At 42.8% G+C, this 24,068-nt stretch overlaps 1 protein-coding gene across 1 annotated transcript in view; it reads left to right on the top strand.

Moving 5' to 3' along the window:
* LOC126294955 (putative ankyrin-containing lipoprotein Lxx09580) overlaps nt 1-24,068 on the top strand; it is a 65,828-nt gene that overhangs the window by 35,040 nt on the left and 6,720 nt on the right. Inside the window, exon 2 of the mRNA XM_049987175.1 lies at nt 17,932-18,487. Coding sequence (XP_049843132.1) covers nt 17,943-18,487 — 545 coding nt within the window. The 5' untranslated portion in view covers nt 17,932-17,942. The remainder of the gene's footprint in view (nt 1-17,931; nt 18,488-24,068) is intronic.

A 24,068-nucleotide genomic window follows, 5' to 3' on the forward strand; every position in this document is an offset into this window, starting at 1 on the left:
ATTCCACAGTAAACTTGGTGTTGGGATGGAGGATGTTCAGTGATTTAAAGATAGTATGGTGTGTATTGTTTCCATCAGTGTGTCATCTTATAAAGTACTGGCCACTGTTAGTGTAAAAAGGTTTCTTGTAATGTGTTGAGAAAAATGTTCACAATTCGGCCCCCCACCATGAACCATGGACCTTGCCGTTGGTGGGGAGGCTTGCGTGCCTCAGCGATACAGATAGCCGTACCGTAGGTACAACCACAACGGAGAGGTATCTGTTGAGAGGCCAGACAAACGTGTGGTTCCTGAAGAGGGGCAGCAGCCTTTTCAGTAGTTGCAGGGGCAACAGTCTGGATGATTGACTGATCTGGCCTTGTAACAATAACCAAAACGGCCTTGCTGTGCTGGTACTACGAACGGCTGAAAGCAAGGGGAAACTACGGCCGTAATTTTTCCCGAGGGCATGCAGCTTTACTGTACGATTAAATGATGATGGCATCCTCTTGGGTAAAATATTCCGGAGGTAAAATAGTCCCCCATTCGGATCTCCGGGCGGGGACTACTCAAGAGGATGTAGTTATCAGGAGAAAGAAAACTGGCGTTCTACGGATCGGAGCGTGGAATGTCAGATCCCTTAATCGAGCAGGCAGATTAGAAAATTTATAAAGGGAAATGGACAGGTTAAAGTTAGATATACTGGGAATTAGTGAAGTTCGGTGGAAGGAGGAACAATACTTCTGGTCAGGTGACTACAGGGTTATAAACACAAAATCAAATAGGGGTAATTCAGGAGTAGGTTTAATAATGAATAGGAAAATAGGAATGCGGGTAAGCTACTACAAACAGCATAGTGAACGCATTATTGTGGCCAAGATAGATACGAAGCCCACACCTACTACAGTAGTACAAGTTTATATGGCAACTAGCTATGCAGATGACGAAGAAATTGATGAAATGTATGATGAAATAAAAGAAATTATTCAGTTAGTGAAGGGAGATGAAAATTTATTAGTCATGGGTGACTGGAATTCGAGTGTAGGAAAAGGAAGAGGAGGATATCGATTAGGGCTAGGAAATGAAAGAGGAAGCCGCCTGGTAGAATTTTGCACAGAGCACAACTTAGTCATAGCTAACACTTGGTTTAAGAATCATGAAATAAGGTTGTATACATGGAAGAATCCTGGAGATACTAAAAGGTATTAGATAGCTTATATAATGGTAACACAGAGATTTAGGAACCAGGTTTTAAATTGTAAGACATTTCCAGGGGCAGATGTGGACTCTGACCACAATCTATTGGTTATGACCTGTAGATTAAAACTGAAGAAACTGCAAAAAGGTGGAAATTTAAGGAGATGGGACCTGGATAAACTGAAAGGACCAGATGTTGTACAGAGTTTCAGGGAGAGCATAAGGGAACAATTGTCAGGAATGGGGGAAATAAATACAGTAGAAGAAGAATGGGTAGCTTTGAGGGATGAAGTAGTGAAGGCAGCAGAGGATCAAGTAGGTAAAAAGACGAGGGCTAGAAGAAATCCTTGGGTAACAGAAGAAATACTGAATTTAATTGATGAAAGGAGAAAATATAAAAATGCAATAAATGAAGCAGGCAAAAAGGAATACAAACGTCTCAAAAATGAGATCGACAGGAAGCGCAAAATGGCTAAGCAGGGATGGGTAGACAAATGTAAGGATGTAGAGGCATATCTCACTAGGGGTAAGATAGATACTGCCTACAGGAAAATTAAAGAGACCTTTGGAGATAAGAGAACCACTTGTATGAACATCAAGAGCTCAGGTGGAAACCCAGTTCTAAGGAAAGAAGGGAAAGCAGGAAGGTGGAAGGAGTATATAGAGGGTCTATACAAGGGCGATGTACTTGAGGACAATATTATGGAAATGGAAGAGGATGTAGATGAAGATGAAATGGGAGATGCGATACTGCGTGAACAGTTTGACAGAGCACTGAAAGACCTGAGTCTAAACAAGGCCCCCGGAGTAAACAACATTCCATTGGAACTACTGACGGCCTTGGGAGAGCCAGTCCTGACAAAACTCTACCATCTGGTGAGCAAGATGTATGAAACGGGCGAAATACCCTCAGACTTCAAGAAGAATATAATAATTCCAATCCCAAAGAAAGCAGGTGTTGAGAGATGCGAAAATTACCGAACTATGAGTTTCATACGCCACAGCTGCAAAATGCTAACACGAATTCTTTACAGAAGAATGGAAAAACTAGTAGAAGCCGACCTCGGGGAAGATCAGTTTGGATTCCGTAGAAATACTGGAATACGTGAGACAATACTGACCTTACGACTTATCTTAGAAGAAAGATTGAGGAAAGGCAAACCTACGTTTCTAGCATTTGTAGACCTAGAGAAAGCTTTTGACAATGTTGATTGGAACACTCTTTCAAATTCTAAAGGTGGCAGGGGTAAAATACAGGGCGCGAAAGGGTATTTACAATTTGTACAGAAACCAGATGGCAGTATTAAGAGTCGAGGGACATGAAAGGGAAGCAGTGGTTGGGAAAGGAGTGAGACAGGGTTGTAGCCTCTCCCCGATGTTATTCAATCTGTATATTGAGCAAGCAGTAAAGAAAACAAAAGAAAAATTCGGAGTAGGTATTAAAATCCATGGAGAAGAAATAAAAACTTTGAGGTTCGCCGATGACATTGTAATTCTGTCAGAGACAGCAAAGGACTTGGAAGAGCAGTTGAACGGAATGGATAGTGTCTTGAAAGGAGTGTATAATATGAACATCAACAAAACCAAAACGAGGATAATGGAATATAGTCGAATTAAGTCGGGTGATGCTGAGGGAATTAGATTACAAAATGAGACGCTTAAATTAGTAAAGGAGTTTTGCTATTTGGCGAGCAAAATAACTGATGATGGTCGAAGTAGAGAGAATATAAAATGTATACTGGCAATGGCAATGAAAGCGTTTCTGAAGAAGAGAAATTTGTTAACATCGAGTATAGATTTAAGTGTCAGGAAGTCTTTTCTGTAAGTATTTGTATGGAGTGTAGCCATGTATGGAAGTGAAACATGAACGATATACAGTTTGGACAAGAAGAGAATAGAAGCTTTCGAAATGTGCTGCTACAGAGGAATGCTGAAGATTAGATGGGTAGATCACGTAACTAATGAGGAGGTATTGAATAGGATTGGGGAGAAGAGAAGTTTGTGGCACAACTTGACCGGAAGAAGGGATCGGTTGTTAGGACATGTTCTGAGGCATCAAGGGATCACCAATTTAGTATTGGAGGGCAGCGTGGAGGGTAAAAATCGTAGAGGGAGACCAAGAGATTAATGCACCAAGCAGATTCAGAAGGATGTAGGTTGCAGTAGGTACTGGGTGATGAAGCAGCTTCCACAGGACAGAGTAGCATGGAGAGCTGTATCAAACCAGTCTCAGGATTGAAGACCACAACAACAACAACATAATTTCCCATATCTACTCCAATGCTTGCGTGTACATCTTTGCATTTCATTCAAAATAATTTTTTGACAAATTCGTTTTAAGGAGATCTTAGATTTCATAAGGTTCTACACTAGTTTTTCTTTGCTGTAATAGATTTTGTTTCGTAATTCGTATTGTTTCATGTGCTGGTAACTTGGTATATAAGTTTGCAACGGAAAAGCGGATAAATTTCGCATTCGGTGAAATCTGCATGTCTTTCATTGCTTTTGGCGAAGTATTTGAGTTTTTTGTTGTATTTTTCTTGTTATATGTATACAGCTCTGTTAGTATTTTGTTCAGTTATTACGTATCAGATATATTGGGCTATTTATGAAATTGACAGTCGAGCGGGTATGAGTCGAATTTATGTATCTTCAGGTGAGGACATAACGTTAGTTTGCGTGGGTTCATTAAATTGAACGATTTCTTTTTGTATTCCGTTAATATTACATTACAATGTTTAGTAGTTTTCTTTAATTAAGCTGTATATGTATTTTTTTATTTGGTACTTCTGTGATGTTAGCTTCGAAAAATATCAAAACCTTGTGGTCATTGAGGTTGATTATAACCGTAAAACTTCCTTTATCGGATTTTACTGCAGTTGCATCGTTTACTTGCATTTACACAAAAATTCCTTAAAACACATAGTCTTAATAGCCACTACAAAAGTAGCAATTGATATGGCAAGTCTGTCTATTAGAAAGCAAAATGAACTGACAAAAAATGGCTCTAAGCACTATGGGAGTTAACAACTTAGCTCATAAGTCCCCTAGACTTATAACTACTAAAACCTAACTGACCTAAGGACATGACACACATCCATGCCCGAGGCAGGATTCGACGCTGCGACCGTACCAGCAGCGCGGTTCCGGACTGAAGCGAATGATTTAACAGTTACTATAGCAATAATTGTGGAAAAGGAATTAAAGTGAAAATACATAAGCAAAAATACATAAATCGAAAATTACAAGCAAAAGATGCGCTACGTAACATCATCTGATGTTCCCATTTGGCGGCGAGCGAGCGCCTAGCCGCATCCTGAACAGGCCTTCTGCAGTCGGCCACATCTGTTGCAGGAAATTAGCTTCAAAAAGTGTGGAAAGGCTACAAAACTGCGACCAGTCGCTTTTTTTATGATTATTTCGTCCTAACCAGTTTCATGCAGGTTTGCTCGTCTTCTAACAGAGGGAGGTGGTATGGATTCAATTCCATGTTTATTGCTGGAGTTTGCACTGTAAAGAATTATTCGGTGCCTGCCCGTACAGATATTGATTCAAAAGACACTCTCAAGACGAATGCTGCGGTTATTGCCCAGAAAAGACTTGGTCTTTGAAATGGTCTTGTCAGTCTTCATTAGAGAATATTTTACAAATTTCAAGAGACATGTAGTCGACTTTGTGTTGTTTAGAGGAAAAGCCAGGAGGGGGTAGTCTATTTTCGTCCCATATTAGGTACTCGTATTTATAAGATTGAAAACAAGTTAACTACTTTCCAACATTTACAGTTTTTTCCAATGATTCTGATTTTTTCTCCGTCATTGCAAATTCCGTGCGTAAGCCACAAGTCAGAAATCATTTAAAGTTTCCACCAGCGTGGAGTCCCTTTGGCCTCTGCAACAGTTTCGTCAGTCTTCGTTCCTGACGCTACTTTCCACGCTTTTGAGACGCTGTTACTGCGATGGCGCCTTCCACTGCAGCTCCACATCTCCCTTGGCATATGTTCGTTATCGAGTCACTGGCCCACAAGGTAGTTGTGAAATTCTGGAAGCTTTAGGCTTTCCGGCATCCTGTCCTAAATATATAGCCAACCATCATTCAACATTTCCAGAGGAAGATCTCCTAGAGTAGAAAACATTCTTATGTGACAGCGTATTTGCTCGCTTTCCTTATAGGCTGGAACGAGGCCTCAACACTGAGCATGTTTCCACAAACATTCATTAAAACGAAATTCGCAACAACTAATTTCTGTTCCGGGGAACAAACTGTAAGCTGCTTACACTATGGCAGTTGCTAATTCCTCCAGAGATGTAGGATTCCTTCCATGCCCATTAGTTTTAATACTTCTAAAAAAAACATTCGTATGTCTCTCGTTTTTTATTTGGCAGCAAAGCATAAACAAGCTAAATGGTGTTTGTTTCCTCCCAAGAACAATTAGGGTCGGCGTGGAGTATAAACAACTGTCCAAACTGCTTGCTCGAACTTTGAACGTTCCATCTAAATGGAATGATTCGCAGTTTGATAAACACATTTTTCCATTTTCACGGGCAAACAGAAGTGTCTGTTATTTCGTCTCTCCTGTTATCCGCAAGTAAAAAATTACTGCCAACATTCATCGGAAAATTATCTGGAAAAGTATTCCTCCAGAAGATGAGATCTTGTGTAGTTCTCATATTTTCGCTTAAAGCAATGTTAGCGATTGTTCCGCATTTCCGAGTGATGGTAACGATGTTATGCAGTCGTAACCTCGATTGAAAAGCTCTACTTCTTCGACGCAAACTGATGAAACTGGAGCGTCTGTTTGTTTTGCCCGCTTTTTTCCGCTGACAAAATGTTTTCGTACTTAACATGCTGCTTCATCTGGAATACAAGCATGTCTACTTCCCCCTAAAACTGTTATTTTCTTGAGAGTAGCATTCCTTTCCATTTACTCTTTTTAAACTTTACACAACGCCTGTAAGTGGCTTTGTTGTTTGTATGATCCACCAGATACTGATGCCCATTGTAAATCAGTAAAGACATCCCTTTGGCGGTCTCGGTCAGTTCTGCTATCTCAGCATTGACACACGTAACACTACCTGGTCAGAGGTCAACTGCAGTACTGAACAGAGGGGGAGGTACAAACACTACGGAATGGTGCAGAGACAGGAAACTTGGTGGAGCAAATTGACGTTTTCCTGAGACAGTCTCCACTCATTCCATACTATTAGCACAAGTGTAGACCGATGTGGCTTAAATTCAAAGAAATAGTATCAGCAGCAATTGAGAGCTTTATACCAAGTAAGTTAACAAACGACGGAGCTGATCCCCCTTGGTACACAAAACGGGTTAGAACACTGTTACAGAAGCAACGAAATAAACATGCCAAATTTAAACAGACGCAAAATCCCCCAAGATTGGCAATCTTTTACAGAAGCTCGCAATTTAGCACGGACTTCAATGCGAGATGCCTATAACAGTTTCCACAATGAAACGTTGTCTCGAAACCTGGCAGAAAATCCAAAGAGATTCTGGTCGTGTGTGAAGTTATGTTAGCGGCAAGAAACAATCAATGCCTTCCGCGCAGATAGCAATGAAGATACTATCGAAGACAGTGCTGCCAAAACAGAGTTACTAAACACTCTTCCGAAATGTCTTCACAAATGAAGACGAAGTAAATATTCCAGAATTCGAATCAAGAACAGCTGCCAACATCAGTAACGTAGAAGTAAATATTCTCGGTGTAGTGGAGCAACTTAAATCACTTAAGTCTTCTGGTGCAGACTGTATACCAGTTAGCTTCCTTTCGCAGTATGCTGATGCATTAGCTCCATACTTGACAATTGTGGTGTCACCGCCAGACACCACACTTGCTAGGTGGTGGCCTTTAAATCGGTCGCGGCCCGGCAGTATATGTCGGACCCGCGTGTCGCCACTATCAGTGATTGCAGACCGAGCGCCGCCACACGGCAGGTCTAGAGAGACTTCCTAGCACTCACCCCAGTTGTACAGCAGACTTTGCAAGCGATGGTTCACTGTCTACATACGCTCTCAACGGCAGAGACGACAGTTTGACATAGCCTTTAGCTACGTCATTTGCTACGACCTATCAAGGCGCCATATTCAGTTACTATGTCTTCTAATATTGTGACTCATGTACCGTCAAGAGCGACGTTCATCATTAATGGATTAAAGTTAAGTGTCAAACTAATTACGTCCGCTTTCTGTAATCTCATTCCGTGCGACTGCTACGGTCGCAGGTTCGAATCCTGCCTCGGGCATGGTTGTGTGTGATGTCCTTAGGTTAGCTAGGTTTAAGTATTTCCAAGTTCTAGGGGACTGATGACCACAGCAGTTAAGTCCCATAGTGGTCAGAGCCGTTTGAACCATTTTTTGAATTCTCATTCCCTGTCATGTTCCAGACCTCACATCAGTATGGTTCTTCCCTCATGTCAGCCTGCGTGAGCTAAAACGCGTGCATTTCGGCCTCCTCTACTAACACGGTAATTATGTACAACACTTCCCTCCACGAAAGATCTGTAGCCAAAGACTGGAAAGTTGCACAGGTCACACCAATATTCAAGAAAGGTAGCTGGAGTAATCCACTAAATTACAGGCCCATATCGTCAACGTGGATAGCCATCAAGATTTTAGAACGTATGTGTTCGACCATTATGAATTACCTCGAAGAAAACTGTCTATTGACACACAGTCATTATGGGTTTAGAAAACATCGTTCCTCTGATACGCATGAAGTGTTGAGCGCTACTGAAGAGGGATTTCAGATCGATTCCGTATTTTTGGATCTCCGGAAGGCTTTTGACAGTGCCACACAAGCGGCTCGTATTGAAATTGCGTGCTTATGGAATATCGTCTCAGTTATGAGACTGGATTTGTGATTTCCTGTCAGAGAGGACACAGTTCGTAGTAATTGATGGAAAGTCATCGTGTAAAACAGAAGTGATTTCTGGGATCCTCCAAGGTAGTGTTAAAGCCTTTTTGCTGTACCATACTATACAAACGATTTGGGAAACGATCTGAGCAGCCGTCTTCGGTTGTTTGTGGATGACGCTGTGGTTTATCGACTAATAAAGTCAAATGGTTCAAATGGCTCTGAGCACTATGGGACTTAACATCTTAGGTCATTAGTCCCCTAGAACTTGAGAACTAGTTAAACCTAACTAACCTAAGGACATCACGCACATCCATGCCCGAGGCAGGATTCGAACCTACGACCGTTGCATAATAAAGTCATCAGAAGGTCAAAACAAACTACAAAATGATTTAGAAAAAATATCTGAAAGATGCGAAAAGTGACAGTTGACCTTGAATAACGAAAAGTGTGAGGTCATCCACATGATTCTGCAAAAGGAACTCATTAAACTTCGGTTACACGATAAATTAGTCTAATCTAAAAGCCGTAAATTCAACTAAACACCTTGGTATTACAATTACGAACAACTTAAATTGGAAGGAATGCATACAAAATGTTGTGTGGAAGGCTAACCAAAGACTGTGTTTTATTGGCAGGACACTTAGAAAATGTAACAGGCCTAATAAGGAGACTGCCTACGCCACGCTTGTCCGTCCTCTTTTAGAATACTGCTGCGCGTTGTGGGATCCTTACCAGATAGGACTGACGGAGTACATCGAAAAAGTTCGAAGACAGGCCGCTCGTTTTGTATTATCGCGAAATATGGGGGAGGCACAGAAGTGATACAGGATTTGGTCTGGAAATCATTAAAAGAAAGGCGTTTTTCGTTGCAACGGAATCTTCTCACGAAATTCCAATCACCAACATTGTCCTCGGAATGCGAAAATATTTTGTTGACACCGACCTGCATAGGGAGGAACGATCACAACGATAAAATAAGGGAAACCAGCGCTCGTACGGAAAGATAAGGTGTTCGTTCCTTCCGCACGCTATACGAGATTGGAATAATAGAGAAGTAGGAAGGTGGTTCGATGAACTCTCTGCCAGGCACATAAATGTGATTTGCAGAGTATCGATGTAGATGTAGGATTGGCTTAGGCCTTTCCCAGAGAGCGTAGCAGGTAGCGGCGGACAGACTCATGTTGAACACACTGTCCGTTACTTAACAGAGCCCTGCGCTCCTTGCAACTGCCAACACGCTCCCTCTCCGTGGAAGTCTCACAAACCCCTACCCTTGCCGCCCATGTTGCAGACTGCAGTGGCTGGGCGCCGCTGGAAACAGGTGGCAGACGGGCCTTACCGTGGTTGCGCACGGTTGACGCTGGAGGGCGCCCTGGGGCAGCGACAAAGTTTTCGAGAATTTTAGGCGTATTCGCGTGGTAAAGAAACACTTGTTCACTTTATCTGTACGAGTCTATTTTGTTCCATGCTTATCAATAAAAAAGACTTTCTGATGTAATTTCCACGGGATTAGCATCTTCAGATATTATGTCCGATTTTTTCACGCACCACACTTTAAAAAAAAAAAAAAAAAATATGCAGCTAGACGAATACTTTTTGCACTTACTGTAAAGCCTTGCCTTTCTGCTTGTCAGCAAATCATAGCACAGACTACATTGTTTATTTGAGCGTGACATGATTCATCGCATGATCTAATGAAAAATATACGAAATTAACAACGATAATATTTAGCCCGGAAGCAATGCACTACAGGGTTTTCCATTGTGTGATACTGATCTGTTCGTGGTGGCTTTCGCTATTACTCTCGTTTGCCACAAAAGATGCAGCTCAATTGTTGTACAACATGAAAGAACTGCGCAAAATTCTCGTGTTTCGAGAGGTAAGTTGTGCTGACGTGCTGCAAAATGAGACGTCGCCTGCTAAACAGTTGCCCACACACACACGCACACACACACATAAGCGCCAAAGAAACTTGTATAGGCAGGAGTATTCAAATACAGAGATATGTAAACAGGCAGAATACGGCGTTGCAGTCGGCAAAGCCTATACAAGACAGCAAGTGTCTGGCGCAGTTGTTAGGTCGGTTACTGCTGTTTCAATGGCAGACTATCAAAAGATTTAAGTCAGTCTGAACGTGGTGCTACAACATGTACGAGGTAGCGATGAAGTGGGGATTTTGCCGTACGACCATTTCACGAGTGTACCGTGAATATCAGCAGTCCAGTAAAACACCAAATCTCCGACGTCACTGAGGCCGGAAGCAGATCCTGCAACGACATAACAGAAGTCCAACCCTTCCGCAAATTGCTTCATCGGTGTCGGCTTTCGGAGCCAAAAGCCTACTCGTGTACCCTTGACGACTACATGGCACAAAGCTTTACGCCTAGCCTGGGACTGGCAACAATGACGTGGGACAGTTAATGACTCGCAAAATTTTGCCTCGTTTCAAATTGTGTCGAGCGGATGGACGTCAAAAGCTATAGAGACAACCTCATGAATCCGTGGACCCTGCATGTCAGCAGGGATGTTCAAGCTGGTGGAGGCTTTGTAACGGTGTGGGGCGTACGCAGTTGCAGTGATATGGTGCCACTGATACGTCTAGATACGACTAATAGGTGATCTTACGTAAGCATTCTGTCTCATCACCTGCAGCCATTCATGTGGATCGTGGATTCCGACGGACAATTCCAGCAGGAAAATGAGACGCCTCACACTTCCTGAATCGCTACAAAGTGGCGTCAGGAACTCTCTTCTCGGTTTAAACACTTGCGCTGACCACCAAACTTCCCAGCGATGAAGACTATTGAGCTTATCTGGGATGCCTCGGAACATGCTGTTCAGAAGAGATCTCCACCCGCTCGTACTCTTACGGGTTTATGAAACGCCCTGCAGGATGCATGGTCAGCTCCCTCCATCGCTACTTCAGACATTAGTCGAGTCCACGCCACGTCGTGTGCGGCACTTCTGCGCGCTCTCAGGGACCCTACACGATAACTAGCAGTTCAGAATCCAAGTGGTCCTTCTTTTACCCTCTGACCCGTATAAAACATAAATACATGTGTAAGTAGGCTGTTTAGGTTTTTTTATTGGTAACGCCGCCGCCACGTAGCGCTCTGTATGAAAATCACTGGCTGTGCTGTGTGCAGTCTGTGGCTGGTTTGCATTGTTGTCTGCCATTGTAGTGTTGGGCAGCGGCAGCTGGATGCTAACAGCGCATAGCGTTGCGCAGTTGGAGGTGAGCCGCCAGCAGTAGTGGACGTGGGGAGAGAGATGGTGGAGTTTTGAAATTTGTAAGAATTGATGTCATGAACTGATATATATATATATATATATATATATATATATATATATATATATATATATATATATATAATGATTATTAAGGTAAATACATTGTTTGTTCTCTATTAAAATTTTTCATTTGCTAACTATACCTGTCAGTAGTTAGTGCCTTCAGTAGTTTGAATCTTTTATTTAGCTGGCAGTAGTGGCGCTCGCTGTATTGCAGTAGTTCGAGTAACGAAGATTTTTGTGAGGTTAGTGATTTGTGAAACGTATAGGTTAATGTTAGTCAGGGCCATTCTTTCGTAGGGATTTTTGGAAGTCAGATTGCGTTGCGCTAAAAATATTGTGTGTCAGTTTAAGCACATTCGTGTGTAATTGTTCAAAGAGGACGTTTCACATAGACCAGTCATGTATAAATTTTTCTAAGGGGACGTTTCACATGTTCCACATTCACGGCAGACGCCACACACGGCACTCATGATTAAAAAAGGCTTTCCCATCCAAAGACATCTGCTACCTCTTAACAAAAGATGCTTGTCGCATGTGTTATCGGTGACATCCAGCATGGCTTCCGAACTGTATAAGGAGCCACACAAATGGGGGTTTCTGCTGACTATGCGATGATAAAACATTAATTACCAATCCAGGGGCAGTGCATATGGAGTAAATGCTATCGGTAGTATCTGTCGCATGCGGGCTTAATTAAATAAAATGCAAATATTGCAATATTGTCATGTCTGTTTCGTCTGTCATTCTCAAAATTACCGCTATAATTTCCGTTCCGATCAATATCCCTTCTGTCTGGAAATGTATTGTGATTACCGTTACCGAAAAATTTACAAGAAGTCCCTTCATCGTTGTCACACTCAAGTTCTTGTAGCAAAGTCTTAAAAGTCTCAATGCCGTATATCTTCCGGCTAAAGCAATTCGTCTTATCGATTGTGGCAGCTTAGTTAAACAAATGCGAATTAATTCAGTCGGGCTATAAGGTTTGGAAAAGAATTGATTTTTTTCGAATCATGTCTTCAAAGTATTCTGCCGGCGTGCGGAACTCGAGACTGTTTAAAATTACGCTGCATAATAAGACTATGTTTGACTGTTTGCGTGTTTTCGCACCAATATGCCGATAGAAATGCATATTGCATCATTTAAATGATTGCAATTTCTATTAAGTGCGCGCATCCGCTTCGTCGGTTCGTTTCCTAAATATCCACACATAAATTCCAGTTTGTGACTTAGTGGCCAATTTGGTGGAAGTGCGAACATAAATTGATCTAACCATGAACATGGGTGTATGTCATTCTTAGAATTGCGAAATATCTTAAATTTCCGAACAGTTAAGAAGTGTTTATAGTCAAAGTTTTCGCCTCGTGGAGACAAAGACCTACCGCGTCTGTTCTATTCCCAATGTCGATTATTGTGAAGCTCGCGCGCCTGGCGCTCTCTTGTTGCTTCTCGTAAATGAAATAAATTATTTTCTTCAAACCCCTCTGCTGTCTGTGATTCTACATTTCTTCTGCTGTCTTTCCCTACGATTTCGCCTTCAAGTTGTTTGACTTGCTTTCGTAATACCTCAAATTCCCTTTTAACGCGTTCATTAAATTTTCCCTGATTTTCAACATGTTTGTTTATGTTCTACATCTACATCTACATGACTACTCTGCAATTCACATTTAAGTGCTTGGCAGAGGGTTCATCGAACCACAATCATACTATCTCTCTACTATTCCACTCCCGAACAGCGAGCGGGAAAAACGAACACCTAAACCTTTCTGTTCGAGCTCTGATTTCTCTTATTTTATTTTGATGATCATTCCTACCTATGTAGGTTGGGCTCAACAAAATATTTTCGCATTCGGAAGAGAAAGTTGGTGACTGAAATTTCGTAAAAAGGTCTCGCCGCGACGAAAAACGTCTATGCTGTAATGACTTCCATCCCAACTCGTGTATCATATCTGCCACACTCTCTCCCCTATAACGCGATAATACAAAACGAGCTGCCCTTCTTGGCACCCTCTCGATGTCCTCCGTCAATCCCACCTGGTAAGGATCCCACACCGCGCAGCAATATTCTAACAGAGGACGAACGAGTGTAGTGTAAGCTGTCTCTTTAGTGGACTTGTTGCATCTTCTAAGTGTCCTGCCAATGAAACGCAACCTTTGGCTCGCCTTCCCCACAATATTATCTATGTGGTCCTTCCAACTGAAGTTGTTTGTAATTTTAACACCCAGGTACTTAGTTGAATTGACAGCCTTGAGAATTGTACTATTTATCGAGTAATCGAATTCCAACGGATTTCTTTTGGAACTCATGTGGATCATCTCACACTTTTCGTTATTTAGCGTCAACTGCCACCTGACACACCATACAGCAATCTTTTCTAAATCGCTTTGCAGCTGATACTGGTCTTCGGATGACCTTACTAGACGGTAAATTACAGCATCATCTGCGACCAACCTAAGAGAACTGCTCAGATTGTCACCCAGGTCATTTATATAGATCAGGAACAGTAGAGGTCCCAGGACGCTTCCCTGGGGAACACCTGATATCACTTCAGTTTTACTCGATGATTTGCCATCTATTACTACGAACTGCGACCTTCCTGACAGGAAATCACGAATCCAGTCGCACAACTGAGACGATACCCCATAGCTCCGCAGCTTGATTAGAAGTCGCTTGTGAGGAACGGTGTCAAAAGCTTTCTGGTACTCTTCGGTTCCTACAAATGGCAATCTGAATCTCTGTCCCCATTTAATCTAAGATTTGTCAATTTATCTGAAATCTCTTCAACTCTTTCCGATAAGTCACCTATTTTTTCTTTCTGTTTATTTACTTCTTCCGTAAGTGTCGGCACTCGGGTTTCAGTATTGACACATTTAGTAGTTAACTGTACATACTGTTGTGTTAGGTTATTTATTCTGTCATTTCGTACAGATTCCTCGATTCTTTCAAATATTTCTTCCTTATCGTGTGCGCGTTGTGAATTTCACTCTGAAAATTTTTGTACTATCACGCGATCTCTTGCTTCCTGTTCTCTATCGTATTCCTTTTGTCTGATTTCTATTGAAATTAATCTATTATTGTGAGCATTCAAAATCGGTTGTACTTCTTCTCTAATTTCTTTCTTTATTCATCTTTCCTCCCCCCATGAACCATGGACCTTGCCGTTGGTGGGGAGGCTTGCGTGCCTCAGCGATACAGATGGCCGTACCGTAGGTGCAACCACAACGGAGGGGTATCTGTTGAGAGGCCAGACAAACGTGTGGTTCCTGAAGAGGGGCAGCAGCCTTTCCAGTAGTTACAGGGGCAACAGTCTGGATGAGTGACTGATCTGGCCTTGCAACATTAACCAAAACGGCCTTGCTGTGCTGGTACTACGAACGGCTGAAAGCAAGGGGAAACTACGGCCGTAATTTTTCCCGAGGGCATGCAGCTTTACCGTACGATTAAATGATCATGGCGTCATTTTGCTCTTAGGCTGGAGACTTTAGTGTGTGGCAGTGGCTGCCTCATCCATTTTTATTACTTCAGTCAGCCAGCCAAGGCCATCTGTTATATTGTTTTTAACACTTTTGACAGCTTTTCTTCCTTTCCGTTAATGTTTCCAATGTTTGCTTGATATTTCGTTTCCGACTTCAGTGTGATTACTCACATAGTCTTAAACATTTTGTTCCCTCCCAGATTTCAAGCAATAACAGCTGTTCACTGTTTAATGGCAACTGCTCTGCCACTGTCAGCTCGTAAAGAATGGCGACATTGGTAATCGTCACGAAAACTTCCGGACTGTACAATACTTGTATCAGGCCACAAGAAAACTTAGGGACTATAGCCTCTTATGACTTAGCAGAACAGCCCTGTTGCCCTTTGGTTGAAATGTTTGGAGATCTACGGCATTGGGCCGTTACTTAGCTTTGATTTGTCGCGAGTCTCTTGTCCAGCACAACAAAATTCCAAGCGACTGGAAAAAAAGTGCATGTATATAACCAGGTTAAAAAAACGAACCTGCAAAATCACAGATCGATGTCCTCAACATTCGTCTGCTGTAGAATCCTTGAACATGTTATCAGTTCAAAGATGATAAATTTCCTTCATATGGAAGAGGCTCTGTCAGCAATCCAGCACAGATTCAGAAAGCATTGCATGTGTGAATCTCGCCTTGTCCTTTGACATGTTTATAGTGTGAACAGTGGTTGAAAGGTAAAAGGTAGTCCATACTGCTAGATTTCCGGAAAGTATCTGCAACTGTCGCACTGCAGCCTGTTAATGGAGATAGCAACAGAAAAGGTTCCCAGATATGTGAGTGGATGAAAGACTTCTTAAATAATAGAATCTAATATATTGTCCTTGATGGAGAGCGTTCATCAAAGACAAGGGTATTGGCAGGGTGGTGTGAGATGGTACCTGTGATCCTCCATATACATAAATGAGCTGGCAGACAGGGTGGGCAGCAATCTGCAGCTATTTGCTGATGATGCCGAGGTACAGAGAGGTGGTGTTTTTGAGTGACTTAGCAGTGTACAATGTGACTCAGACGAAATTTCTTGTTTATATAATGAATGATAGCTTGCTTTAAATGTACAAAAATGTAAGCCATTGCAGATGAGTAGGAAAAACTATCCAGTAATGCTTGACTACAACGTTCGAAGTGTTGTGCTTCACATTCACGTCGATTAAATATCCAGGAGTAAGACTGCAAAGTGACATAAAATAGAACGAGCACATAAGTACGGCAGAAGGGAAGGCGAGTTCTCGACTTCGGTTTACTGGGAGAATTTTAGGAATGTGTAAATAACCTGTAAAGTAGATGACTATAGGAAAGTAATGCGACCCATTCTTGGGTACTGCGTGACTGTTGATCGTCACTGGGTCGGACGGAAGGAAGGGCATCAAAGAAATTGAGGCAGGCTTCTAACATTTGGTAGCAATAGGTTTGAAGAAAATGTTACAGAGCTGCTGTGGAAACTCAAATGTTAATCCCTGGGGAGAAGCTGATGTTCTTTCAAGGAACACCATTGAGAATACGTAGAGAATTGGCTTTGGCAGCTGACAGCAGAACGATTCTGCTGCTACCAACGTCCATTTCGCGTAAGGACCCAAAGATAAGATGGTAGGAATTAGGACTCATAAGGAGCCATATAGACACTTGTTTCACTGTCCATTGTAATTATCTGGGCTGTTATGCCGTGGTCGGTTGATGAATTCCGTCTCAATTCCCAACGTTTCGTCTCCGACTGAGGGAGAAATCTTCAAGGGGTCAGTAGCTCGATGGAAGGTCCAACACACCCAGTACAGTCAGTAGCGAGCCAAATGACACAGAATTCATCAACCGACCACGGCGTAACAGCCCGGATAATTATAATGGGCATGATATTTCCGGCCGTGAAAGTCTACATTTTAGTACTTGTTTCACAGTCGCTCTACTTGGGAGTGGAACAGGAAAGGTAACTACGAGCAGTTTGCTATATACCTGGAGAGATTATGAGGCTAAGTCGTTCAGTGAAGCACCGCTATAGATTCTACAGGTCTTGTTTGTATTGTTCCTGATCTCCATATTTAAAAGCTTCATTGTTTTGTAACACTGTACTGCGACTAGAAATTACAGAAATAGTGTCTTCACCCCTTCATGTCGACTTCTTGTGGGAAATCCAGGTGAAATAATTAAATGGACACCCTAGCTGCAAACAGGCATTAGTGTACTTCATTAGGGACATGTCGAAAATGTGTGCCCCGACCGGGACTCGAACCCGGGGTCTCCTGCTTACATGGCAGACGCTCTATGCATCTGAGCCACTGAGGGCACAGAGGATAGCGCGACTCCAGGGACTTATCCCTTGCACGCTCCCCGTGAGATCCACATTCCCAACATGTCCAAACCACTACATTCGAGTGCGCCTAAGAGATGTTCGCCCATCACACTCATTACTCGTGGCAGTTTAATCTACCAAATCCCGTACGAGTTCGGGCATAGTGTGTGCGTTCGCACAAGAAGGTCAATGGCCGGGAAGCACACACTATGCCCGAACTCATACGGGACTTGGTAGATTAAACTGCCACGAGTAATGAGTATGATGGCCAAACATCTTAGGCGCACTCGAATGTAGTGGTGTGGACAAGTTGGGAATGTGGGTCTCACAGGGAGCGTGCAAGGGATAAGTCGCTGCAGTCGCGCTATCCTCTGTGCCCTCGGTGGCTCAGATGCATAGGGCGACGGCCATGCAAGCAGGAGATCCCGGGTTCGAGTCCCGGTCGGGGCACACACTTTCGACATGTCCCTAATGAAGTACACCAACGCCTGTTTGCAGCTAGGGTGTCCATTTAATTATCATGTCATTTCTAGCGAAGCTGCATGGTCATCTACGGTAACTGTTCTTTCGGGAACAGAGACTGTCGTCATGTGTAGTTGAAATACAGGCGTTTGATATTGTAGTGTTGAAGACACCTGGCTGTCACCTATGGCTAGGGAAGGATGTCATGCACTTGTGATTGACATGTAATGGGTGAAATTTGCCCGCTGTTGCTGGACACAGATCTACCTATGCCTAAGACATGAATGTATGGGGTGTGTAAGGGCAAATGGCTGTTCAGTGACGCCTTGTTTCAGGAACATTCACCATGGCAGCCGCCAAGGAGGCGCAAGAGGCTGCTGCTACGGACGCGGGGGAAGGGGCGACGGTGACGCTGGTGGCGGGCGACACACAGCTGGTAGCGCACAGGGCCGTCCTGGCCGCCAGGAGCCCCGTGTTCGCCGCCATGTTCTGCCAGGACACGCCGCAGCCCGGCAGCAGTGTGGTCGCAGTCCCCGATGTGGAGGGCCGGGTGCTGCACCAGCTGCTGGTCTACATGTACTCCCTCCGTGCTCCTGAGGTGCCGCGCATGGCCCCACAACTCCTGGCAGCTGCCGACAGATACGGCGTGTGGGGGCTGAAGGTCCAGTGTGAGGAGCAGCTGGCCAGTCAGCTGTCAGCGGAGAACGCGGCGCGTACAGCGGTGCTGGCAGTGAGGCACTCCTGTCCCAGCCTCGCAGAGGTCGCTGTCGCCTTCATAAGAGCCAACTCGCTGGTGTTTGCCACAGCGGGTTGGGCGGATGCGGTCCTCAACCACCCTGACGAGCTGGTCAAAGTCAGTCAGTTGCTGGGTGGGCCACTAACAAAAACCAGGTAAGTGCGAGACAAGATGATCACCTGCATTTCTGTGGTGTGCGTACTGTAAGACCTTCGGTGCACACACAATCACATTATTTGACTTGTCGCTCTAACGAAGTAGGTGAGTGTGAGCAATATGTCTCGTGGTCTTATCGTGGCGTGTTAATCTTCTGCCGTTAGGTACAGACGATAGAAATGCCACTCGCACGCTTAGAGTACCAGATTGACGGCGACCAACTTTAAACAGAACTTGATTATTTTCCACACACATTTATTGAAGTAATAACAAGCCTAAAAATTACTTAACTTGGTTCTGGATGCTATTTACAATTGACAATCTGAAGTTCCTTTGGTATTGGTACGTTAATCTTATTCTCGCATATCTCTGATACTTGACAAAAGTGTCTATACATGTATCTTTATGGCTATATACAGGAATATGGTAATCTTATTAGGCGCACACTGAAACTTGACTATAGTCAGGTGCAGACAAATGTAGAACTCGTACAGACTAATGCAGACTGGTACCGACTGATGCAGACTGACTAATTGGAGGTCTGTACACTCATAATAATACCTCGCGCATTCATGTATCACTGCGCGAGATCCACGAGGAGAAAAGGTTCCATGTTAGCAGTAATCTCATTGGCTGTGTTACATATTAATACGCGAATTGGCGGAATCAGAATTTGGTCCGTCTCTATGGCAGCACCATCTCGTAGTGCGTAGGCAGATGGGCGCTGCACCTGTGCTGTTGTGCTTAGAGGGGCACTCTCTCTCTCTCTCTCTCTCTCTCTCTCTCTCTCTCTGTGTGTGTGTGTGTGTGTGTGTGTGTGTGTGTGTGTGTTCAAGGCTATAATGTTTGACCTTCATTGATGCCTACGACAGCCATTTGCAGGTACGGCAGAATACTTTTGTTACCTGCCAGATTCAAAGAGAACTGTTAAGGCTTTCGTAGCCACTTGTTGACCAACTGCGTACTGGCTTCTGTCTCAGGTTCTATGGTCGATGTTCGTCTGATGATTTTACTGACTTTTCGCCAGCACGAGTGGCTGACATTGTCAAAGCTTCACCCTCCATTGCCGGTGGTGAACTGGAGCCCACCTCGCTGCCTCTGACGGGATGACTGGACGATCCATCATTACCAGGATGAAAGAACATAAGAGACATTGAAGCTTGGGCCAGCTTGAGAAATCCACTTATTCAGAGAAGCTGTAGAAATAGAAAAACACTTGAATGGCTTCAACAAGGAAGCGGAAAGCCTCAAGGTAAACGGATCCTGGATTCCTGTAATGTAGCGAACGACCGTCGCAGGTAGCAAGAGTACAACCGCACCGGAAATGACCGCGGAAAACCTCACAGACATTGGTGCAACAGGTACATATGCTCTGTGGCTGTGAGCTCGGCTCAATTCACCACGGGTAATGGAAGGTGATGCTTTGACAATGCCAGGCACTCGGCTGGCGAAACGTCAGTAAAATCATGAGACTAACGTTGGTCAAAGAACCCGAGACAGGAGCCAATAGGCACTTTGTCACATTCAGCAGATCTCTAAATTTAAGTGTTTACCAGCAGATGTAATGAAATAGCCCAAGTTTTCAAAGCTTCAAGAACTTTGACCTTTAAACAGTCTATCCTTATTTGCTGTCATTGTTAAATTGCATGTGTAAAAACAGTTGTTTTACAGTTCCTTTCTTATCAGTTAACACAATTTTCAACACCTTCCTGCAGTATCCCATTTTGAATGTAGTATTCTCTTTTCTTGCTTTTCTCACAGCCCATGGTTCGTTTCCATTCACTATTCTGCTCCAGATGTACATTCTCAGATACTTCTTCTACAGATTAAGGCCTGTGTTTGGTATTTGTAGTCATGTTTGCTGAGGAATGTTGTATTACCCTGCTGGAACAACTTGCATTGTCCCTCATGTCTAAGTTCGGTGCTAGTGTGGTCCTCGATAAGTTTATCAATGTTATTTCTACTACTCCCCAATACATTCATCTTTCTTTTGATTATAAATCCTAATGCTGTATTCATTAGACTGTTCATTACATTCAACCGCTCTGGTAATTCTTTCTCACTTTTGCTAATGATAGCAATATCATCAGCGAGTCCTATCATTAAATCCTTTCATTCTGAATTTTAATTCTATTACTGAATCTCTTCAGTTGCACCTTGATGTTCATTTTAAAAGATTATGGTGAACCATTTATAGTATATTTTTAATCAGTTCCTCTTTCTTCCATTCCTATTTTACCCTGTCGATTATTGTATATAACTATATATTACCTGACTTTTCCCTATGTATTAAACTATTTTTCAGGATTTTGTATGAGTTGCAACATTTTACACTGGCAAAGCTTCCTAAAGATAGACAAATCCAATGAACATTCCTTTATTTTTGGTAAATATTGCTTCCATTACCAAGTGAAAGTGCCTCTCTGAGGCCTTTGTGTTTCCTAAAGCCAAACTTATCAAAATCTAATAGATCTTAAATTTTCCTTACCATTCTACTGTATGTTGATCTCGTCATAAATTTGGATGCATGAGTTGTCAAGCTAATTGTGTGGAAGTTTTCACTTATTGACCTTTGCCTACTTCTATAGTATCTGCAAGACTTTTTTGTTCTAAAGGCCTGCTTGTATGTCCCTTGTCATAGGTTGTGCAATCGACTTGAACAATCATATAGGTGTCACTTTCGCCAAAGGTTATAGAAATTCCAAAGTAGTATTATCCAACCAGATTGTCTTGTTTGTGTGCAAGTATTCCAAAGCTTTTCTTAAGTTCTAATGCTGACTCCCCTATGTTTGGTTGTTTGTCGTCCATTTTTTCTTGTATCACATCATCTGATAGTTTCTTTCATCCATGGACGTCTTCACTATATCGCTTCCATCCTTGCTCTGCTCTGCTTTTAACAATGAAATTCATTTCTAACTCTTTATCTTGAATGCTCGTGCTTTTCCAGTAACAATTTTGCTTTTTCTTTCCAGAACTTCCTTTTTAATTTGTTCCTTAGCGACCTGTAATACTGTAGGGGAAAACAGTTCCCGAAATAACATACTATTTTAATTTTTTTATTCAAAATTTTTTATCACTATTATGTAAACACTTCAAAATCCAGGACATGCTCCAAAATGATTAGAAATCATTAAACATGAAACTACAATATTAAGAAAAAATTAAGACAAGAAACTGTGCCCATGTGTCATTTTGAACTTACAATAGGGAAAAAGGATAGTGCTCAGAATGAGATTTTCACTCTGCAGCGGAGTGTGCGCTGATATGAAACTTCCTGGCAGATTAAAACTGTGTGCCCGACCGAGACTCGAACTCGGGACCGTTGCCTTTCGCAGGCAAGTGCTCTACCATCTGAGCCACCGAAGCACGACTCACGCCCGGTCCTCACAGCTTTATCCTTTTTCAGGAGTGCTAGTTCTGCAAGGTTCGCAGGAGAGCTTCTGTAGAGGTTGGAAGGTAGGAGACGAGGTACTGGAAGAAGTAAAGCTGTGAGGACTGGGTGTGAGACGTGCTTCGGTAACTCAGATGGTAGAGCAGTTGCCCGCAAAAGGCAAAGTTCCCGAGTTCGAGTCTCGGTCGGGCACACAGTTTTAATCTGCCAGGAAGTTTCATGATAGTGTTCAGTTTGCAGAAAAAGTAAGCACCCTAAGCCCAAACTTCTTGCACTCAGCTGCTAGGTACTCAATGACGGCGGCGAGGTAGATTGGTGCCCAGGCACCCACAGGCTCTGCGTAGTTAGCCTTGCTCAAAAGAGGGCGGATTCTGCTGACTAGGTACTGAAGCCCAGCCCTGCTTGAGTGGTACTTTCACTTCCCATTCACTTAGCCTCCCTTTTTGCGTGTGGATATTTCAGCTAGCTTAATGATGCAGGCGAACGAGAGGGCAGCAACAGTGAGTCAAGCAACCTTAGGAAATCCGCTCTTAGTATTAACCACACATGCTTCTTTACCTTATTCAGTGGCAAAGAGTTAACGCATTTGGCACTGGGTGACGTTTGGTGTGTTTCTAGGATGTTTGAAAGTTTCATTCTAATAGGTCTTCATGGGCCCACAAATGGACACGTCTAATGGCTGAAGTTGGCGAATACAGTGGGATAGTAGACCAAATAGAGAAGCTCCATTTTCATTGGCACATTTCAGCATTTGAACATGTCTGACATTCCGGCAATTTCCATCAATAATAAACACTTTATCCTGTTTGCTTATTGAAACTTGAATAGTGATGCAGCCACTTGAGAAAAATTTCTCCAGCCATCCATCCACTTTCAGGCCTATATGTAGAGTTCTTGTAGGTATTCCATCAGTTAATTGCTCTTTCGGTTTTTTCTGGGGCAGAGTAAAGCTGGAGGTACAAAGTTAGCAGCAGAACTTATGCACACTAATATTGTAATGTGCAACCTCCTTTCAACAATTGTAGGTACCCTCACTTGTTTCTCCAATCGTTGCAAAAATTTTTTGACTCATGTGCACACATGAAAGTACTGATTAACTCATATTATAAATTCATGATGGCACAATTCCTTCTTTATTGAACACATTCACATACCATGTAAAATCTGTCAACCTGAACTCTGTTGAATTCCCTTGCATGAGCCAAAATAGCAGCTTCCAGCTCCCTTAAAGATAAATCAGGATTGTGTGTCATAAATCCTTTCAATCAGTCCTGCCAGCAATTTTCTTCTCCTTATTACATTTGTGAGAGATACTGCGGCTTAGTAAGCTAGTTCCATTAGGACACTATGTCCTGCATAAACCCCTCGTCAAATGTAGACTGAAACCTCTGATCCTTCGTTTGTGGCATGCTTTCTGAAAGTGACCTTTTTTTGGGTCATCAGTCTGACTGGTTTGATGCGGCCTGCCACGAAATCCTTTCCTGTGCTAACCTCTTCATCTCAGAGTAGCACTTGCAACCTACGTCCTCAATTATTTGCTTGACATATTCCAATCTGTCTTCCTCTACAGTTTTTGCCCTCTACAGCTCCCTCTAGTACCATGGAAGTCATCCCCTCATGTCTTAGCAGATGTCCTATCATCCTGTCCCTTCTCCTTATCAGTGTTTTCCACATATTCCTTTCCTCTCCGATTCTGCGTAGAACCTCCCCATTCCTTACCTTATCAGTCCACCTAATTTTCAACATTCGTCTATAGCGCCACATCTCAAATGCTTCGATTCTCTTCTGTTCCGGTTTTCCCACAGTCCATGTTTTACTACCATACAATGCTGTACTCCAGACGTACATCCTCAGAAATTTCTTCCTCAAATTAAGGCCGGTATTTGATATTAGTAGACTTCTATTGGCCAGAAATACCTTTTTTGCCATAGCGAGTCTGCTTTTAATGTCCTCCTTGCTCCGTCCATCATTGGTTATTTTATTGCCTAGGTAGCAGAATACCTTAACTTCATTGACTTCGTGACCATCAATCCTGATGTTAAGTTTCTCGCTGTTCTCATTTCTACTACTTCTCATTACCTTCGTCTTTCTCCGATTTACTCTCAAACCATACTGTGTACTCATTAGACGGTTCATTCTGTTCAGCAGATCATTTAATTCATCTTCACTTTCACTCAGGATAGCAATGT

This window comes from Schistocerca gregaria, chromosome 11 (genome assembly GCF_023897955.1).
Source record: "Schistocerca gregaria isolate iqSchGreg1 chromosome 11, iqSchGreg1.2, whole genome shotgun sequence".
Lineage (NCBI taxonomy): Eukaryota > Metazoa > Arthropoda > Insecta > Orthoptera > Acrididae > Schistocerca > Schistocerca gregaria.